Here is a 6,681-nt window from a genome sequence, read left to right on the forward strand (position 1 = left end):
GGTTCCCAATCAGAGGCAGCTGTTTAGCGTTGTCTCTGATTGGGGATCATATTTAGGCAGCCATTTCCCCACTGGGTTTTTGTGGGATCTTGTTTATGTGTAGCTGCCTGTGAGCACTCCATAGCTTCACGTGTCGTTTGCTCTTTATTGTTTTTTTTGCATTTCACGAATAAAAAGATGTGGAACCCATATCACGCTGCGCCTTGCTCCGAATGTTATTACACGATCGTGACAGAAGATCCCAACCCACCAGGACCAAGCAGCGTGCCCAGGAGGAGAAGGTATCCTGGACTTGGGAGGAGATTTTGGATGTGAAGGGATCCTGGAAGGACAGGATCGCCTTCCTTGGTGGCAGACGCAAGGAGAGAAGGGAGGACAGCGCCGATGCCGGGGTTCGCTGCCACAACGGAAGCCCAAAGAACAGCCTCCCAGAAAATGTGGGGGTGGGCACACGGGGTGGTCCGCGGAGCCGAGGAGAGAGCCAGAGACCACCTGGGAGGAGATAGAGGTGGTCGGTCGACCCAAGGAGAGTACCATAGCCCGCCTGGGATTCGTTGGAACAGTGTGAGGAGGGATACCGGAGAATGGAGTTGGCTAGGAGTATGCGGCAACGCAGGCGTTTGGAGGAACGTGTCATCAGTCTGGTGACACCTGGGCCGGCTCCACGTATCTGGCCTCCAGTGCGCCTCCCCAGTCCGGTACGTCCTGTGTCTCCTCCTCGCACTTGCCCTGAAGTGCGTGTCACCAGTCCGGTACCACCTGTGCCGACTCCACGCACTAGGCCTCCAGTGCGCCTTCCCAGTTTGGTACGTCCTGTGCCTGCTCCTCGCACATGCCCTGGAGTGTGTGTCACCAGTCCGGAACCTCCTGCGACGGTCCACAGTCCGGAACCTCCTGCGACGGTCCGGAACCTCCGGCGACAGTCCCCGGTCCAGAGCTTCCGGCGACAGTCCCCGGTCCAGAGCCTCCGGCGACGGTTCACGGTCCAGAGCCTCCGGCGACGGTTCACGGTCCAGAGCCTCCGGCGGCGGTTCACGGTCCAGAACCTACTGCGACGGTCCACGGTCCGGAACCTCCTGCGATGGTCCAGGGTCTGGAACCTCCAGCGAGGGTCAACGGTCCGGAACCTCCAGCGAGGGTCAACGGTCCGGAGCTTCCAGGCAAGGCGTCCAGTCCCGCTCCATGGCAGGAGCCTTCCTCTGCGCCGATGTCCAGGCACGGCGTCCAGTCCTGCTCCAAGTCCGGAGCCTTCCTCTGCGCCGATGCCCAGTCCAGGCACGGCGTCCAGTCTCGCTCCAAGTCCGGAGCCTTCCTCTGCGCCGATGCCCAGTCCAGGCACGGCATCCAGTCTCGCTCCATGGCAGGAGCCTTCCTCTGCGCGATGCCCAGTCCAGGCACAGCAGTTCCAGTCCTGCTCCATGGCAGGAGCCCTCCTCTGCGCCGGTGCCCAGACCAAGCACGGCGTCCAGTCCAGCTCCAAGGCCGGAGCCTTCCTCTGCGTCGGGGTCCAGTCCGGGCACGCGTCCAGTCCCGCTCCAGGGCAGGAGCTTCCTCTGCGCCAGTGCCCAGTCCAGGCACGGCGTCCAGTCTGCTCCACGGCAGGAGCCTCCCTCTGCGCCGCTGTCCAGTCCAGCTCCATGGCCAGAGCCTTCCTCTGCGCCGATGCCCAGTCCAGGCACAGCTTCCAGTCCTGCTCCATGGCAGGAGCCCTCCTCTGCGCCGGTGCCCAGACCAAGCACGGCGTCCAGTCCAGCTCCAAGGCCGGAGCCTTCCTCTGCGTCGGGGTCCAGTCCGGGCACGGCGTCCAGTCCAGCTCCAAGGCCGGAGCCTTCCTCTGCACCGAAGTCCAGGTCAGGTCCGGTGTCCAGTCCAGCTCCATGGCCAGAGCCTTCCTCTGCGCCGGTGCCCAGTCCAGGCACAGCGTCCAGTCCAGCTCCAAGGCTGGAGCCTTCCTCTGCGTCGGGGTCCAGTCCGGGCCGGCGTCCAGTCCAGCTCCAAGGCCGGAGCCTTCCTCTGCACCGAAGTCCAGGTCAGGTCCGGTGTCCAGTCCTGCTCCATGGCAGGAGCCTTCCTCAGCGCCGATGTCCAGTCCAGGCATGGCGTCCAGTCCAGCTCCAAGGCCGAGCCTTCCTCTGCACCGAAGTCCAGGTCAGGTCCGGTGTCCAGTCCTGCTCCATGGCAGGAGCCTTCCTCTGCGCCGATGTCCAGGCACGGCGTCCAGTCCTGCTCCAAGTCCGGAGGCCTTCCTTCTGCGACCGATGCCCCAGTCCAGGCACGGCGTCCAGTCTCGCTCCAAGTCCGGAGCCTTCCTCTGCGCCGATGCCCAGTCCAGGCACGGCGTCCAGTCTCACTCCATGGCAGGAGCCTTCCTCTGCGCCGATGTCCAGTCCAGGCACGGCGTCCAGTCCCGCTCCAAGGCCAGAGCCTTCCTCTGTGTTGATGTCCAGTCCCGCTCCAAGGCCTTCCTCTGCACCGGTGCCCAGTCCAGGCACGGCGGCCAACTCAGCTCCATGGCCGGAGCCTTCCTTGGCGCCGGTGCCCAGTCCGGGTGCGGCGTTCAACCCAGCTCCATGGCCGGACCCATGGTCAGGGCGGGGGCAAAGTCCCGCACCAGAGCCGCCACCGATGCTGGATCCACGGGATAAGCGGGTTCCTCGTCCCGCACCGGAGCCGCCACCGACACTAGATGCCAACCCGGACCCTCCCCTATAGAGTCAGGTTTTGCGGCCGGAGTCCGCACCTTTGGGGGGGTACTGTCACGCCCTGATCATAGAGAGCCTTTTTATTCTCTATTTTGGTTAGGTCAGGGTGTGACTAGGTGGGTAATCTAGGTTGTTTTATTTCTATGTTGGCCTGGTATGGTTCCACTGGGTTTTTGTGGGATCTGTTTATGTGTAGTTGCCTGCTTCACGTGTCGTTTGCTCTTTATTGTTTTTTTTTGCATTTCACAAATAAAAAGATGTGGAACCCATTTCACGCTGCGCCTTGGTCTGAATGTTATTACACGATCGTGACAGTGAGTCCAAAAATGTATTGTATGCTGCTGCATAAATGATGTAATATGCCAGGGAGATATGTATACTGTAGCTAAGGAAGTAATACTAAGTGTATGTTGTGTAACAAGCTGTTAGTAGCCCATGTGCCTCACCCTAATAAAGTGGTCTATTTTTCCCTCTTAATTTTGCCTGTTCTGATGGTGGTGGTGCACATGTAGCCTATAACCTGTTTTAGAGAAATGTTATCATCGAATATTGTAAGAGATTTCATTGTCTGCATATATGCCCCCTTTATTTATCCTTCGGTTCTGACTTGGTGTATAGGGAGAACACTGTAAGAACGGTCCATGTTCTGAATTCTGCCGCTGTACATTTCAAAAGTGCTGAACAAATAGTTATATTGACTACGTCCGTCCTAGCTAGCTCATTATTGTCTTAATCTAAATTACGGATTGCCTCTTATCCGCTTGTCGTCCCCTTATGCCACAGTTTGTATACTCAATTGTCAGTAGAAACCACATTTGTTTAAGCAAGTCAGCCATATCAGCTATGCATTTTTTAAAGTCAGTAAATGAGGCTAAATTAACTGTTTCGCTGCCAGACAAGGCTCCCCTGATAGCCAGGTGTAGCAGTGGTAATGTGTTGGGACTGCTGTTGAGATTCTGCTGTTGGGACAGCTTTGTGTAGTTCCTAAGAGTTTGTGGGCACCATTGTGCAAAGCTGTCATCAAGGCAAAAGGTGGCTACTTACAAGAATCTAAAATAGAAAATATATATTGATTTGTTTAACACTATTTTGATTACTACATGATTCCATATGTGTTATTTCATAGTTTGATGTCTTCACTATTATTTTACAATGTAGAAAATAGTATAAAAAAAAACCTGGAATGAGCAGGTGTGTCCAAAATTTTGGCAGGTACTGTATATAGACTGCGTGTACAAAACAAAACACCTGCTCTTTCCATGACATAGACTGACCAGGTGAATATAGGTGAAAGCTATGATCCCTTATTGATGTCACTTGTTAAATCCACTTCAAATCAGTGTAGATGAAGGGGAGGAGACAGATTAAAGCAGGACTTTTAAGCCTTGAGACAATCGAGACATGGATTGTGTAACTGTGTCCTTCAGAAGGTGAATTGGCAGTAGGTGCCATGTGGCAGCACACACAAAGTTTTCAATACTCCTTATTCTTGTAACATTCCTATTTGTTGTAAATATATATGTTTTATCTGCTTACACACACTGAGACAGACACAGGTTGGTTTTGTGAGCATGCCTGCTCATTTGTACATTTATAACAAAACACTCAGCCAGACACTTTCCAAAATGTAAAAACATTTTGCAACATTTTCTTAGAACACCACTCTATATCCAGTTGTCATGCAATTTTCCGGCAGTTTTAAGACACTCGGAGCCATTTTAAGAATATTCCCATGACATTCCCAGAAATTGTTGTAGACATATCTTTGCAGACAACATTTCGACCATAAAAATGGGAATGCCAAAGCTCCCAGAGCAATATTATTGTAAAGACTGCAGTTTTAGGTAGCATCATGAAAACCTTGAACTTTACCCGACATCCCATAAACACTGCTTGAGCAAAAAAAATGTATTTTCTTCCTTTCCATGCAAGCATACACACACACTTTACACTCATGCCTGCTGTTACTATGTTTTACATATGTAAGACCAGTTGAACCAAGCATGAATTCATTTGTATCCATCACTGGCACCCTGACAATGCTGCTGCATTCATATGCACACACTAAGTGCCCAAATTCAGCATCACAATTTGTCTCTACTGGGCCTCCTTGTTGAGTCACTGACAACGTTATGTAATTACTGCATTGAGGCCAAACCAGCACAATATTTCAGTCTCCTCCTAGTCACTTTATCCTCTGTCAGAGTGTGTACTGTATAGAAGACACATCACAGTTATGTAGGTACACACGTGTGTAGAATAGCTAAATTGGAAAAATCGATGTGCAGCACCAAAGCTCTCTCTCTTTATATATATCGGTAATTATCTGTCTTTACTGGTTCTGACACCACAGGGAAGTTAATGCATATGGATGGATTTGACACATTGCGGTAGCTCTCCTTGCTGCTGAAATGCAGTGAACCATTTTGGTCAACGTGAAAACGTTAGGCCTATACTAGTGGCCAAACAAGGGCAAATACAAAAATACAAGGATTTATAATTACATCTAGAAGACAGTGGCATAGAAGACGCACATCTGCAGACATTAGAAAATGACCCAAGCGGTTATCATGTGTTCTGTGTTATCATATTACTAGGCCTATCTAACATGTGTTGCACGAGGCACATCTCTCCCTTACAAAAAAAACATTAGGTAGGCTACTTACCATGTTGACTTCAGAAACCATGTCGATACTTGCGATATCTATGCTCATTCCAACGTCCACAGGGGCACCTTTAAATCGCACGTAAAACACAGGTATCAGTGGCATTTTAATCAGACAGCTCGCCAACACGACAAATGAATCTGCATGCGACTTGTTATTAGTCATTAGCCAACATTGGGTAGACTTCACCCGAAAAATTGAGTTTACCTCCAAAATCAGGCCTCAGACGAATGTCATACCCCTTAAGCAGTTTGTCCACGGTCGCTTTCACAAATGACATGTTGCTAGGCTCGTTGGCGCTAAAGGGAAAATATATGGTATTGATTCAGAATCTTAATCAAAAACTGCAGAGTAAGGGACTGGCAAGACAGGCAGAAACAAGACATCACACCCGTGGGATCTCACCTTTGAGCGCCGCAGACCATGGCGACCATTAGGAAAAGACAAAAAATCTCCCAGCGTCCGCGGTCCAAAGCCGTCCACATCACTAACTTTGATCAGAGAGATAGATGACTTTGAGCGAAGATTTCAGAAATGCAACTTTGTCACAGGCTGCCCAATTATTCCAAGACAACGCATGCGCGTCGTTTTACCAATATTCAAATTGTATTTGCACAAAAACACGCTATTTCGTAAAAAATTCGGCGACTTCGATAGAAAAACGGTATTCGCGTTTCACCTGAGCTGTCGATGCTGGCACAAGAAGGGGTCGCCGGGATGCATGCAGTAGCTGAACCGTATCAATATGCTAGGCAGATCCCATCACCTCCGGCTAATTCGAGCATTTCAGCAGACACAGCAGTGTCCGGAGCAGATTTGCATCAAGCAGGTATCCCTGTGTTGGTCGGCTGAAGATATTAAAATAATAAGCATTGAACGCGGCTCTCCATTCACCTTTAGTCAGCCCTATGTGGGGCATCGTGCAAAACAAGCACGTCTGAGGAGCTGCGCAATTTCTGAGGTGTACCTGTACGCCCGAGCTCACTCGTAGCGCATTCCATTCGCCACTCGTCACGGGCTAGAGCCCAAGTTATTTTTATTTTTTTAAACCCAGAAAACGCATTACAAATCGCAACGCACCAATAATTATTTAATGAGAGAAGGATGAGCTATTGGAGCTGCAATGGCCCTTGCAGCTGCATGACGTGCTATAGGACTATGCTACAGAATGTATAAGAAGAAATGTTCTGCTATTTCTAGTGATGATATTGACAGACTTCTGACTAATTTGCCAAATGAAACTAATTTGCATTTTACTGGTCACCTTGTGCTAGACCACATGATTATTTCAAGTTTCAAGTTAAATCATGGGG

General features: G+C 50.6%; 1 protein-coding gene across 1 annotated transcript in view; it reads right to left on the reverse strand.

Moving 5' to 3' along the window:
- Positions 1–6,383, reverse strand: part of LOC111968608 (gamma-aminobutyric acid receptor subunit beta-1) — a 46,972-nt gene extending 40,589 nt beyond the window's left edge. Inside the window, exons 1-3 of the mRNA XM_023994305.2 lie at positions 5,774–6,383; positions 5,576–5,667; positions 5,369–5,436 (exon numbers count right to left, since the gene is read on the reverse strand). Coding sequence (XP_023850073.1) covers positions 5,369–5,436; positions 5,576–5,667; positions 5,774–5,853 — 240 coding nt within the window. The 5' untranslated portion in view covers positions 5,854–6,383. The remainder of the gene's footprint in view (positions 1–5,368; positions 5,437–5,575; positions 5,668–5,773) is intronic.
- Positions 6,384–6,681: the final 298 nt, after the last annotated feature.

Source organism: Salvelinus sp. IW2-2015, linkage group LG9 (assembly GCF_002910315.2).
Source record: "Salvelinus sp. IW2-2015 linkage group LG9, ASM291031v2, whole genome shotgun sequence".
NCBI lineage: Eukaryota > Metazoa > Chordata > Actinopteri > Salmoniformes > Salmonidae > Salvelinus > Salvelinus sp. IW2-2015.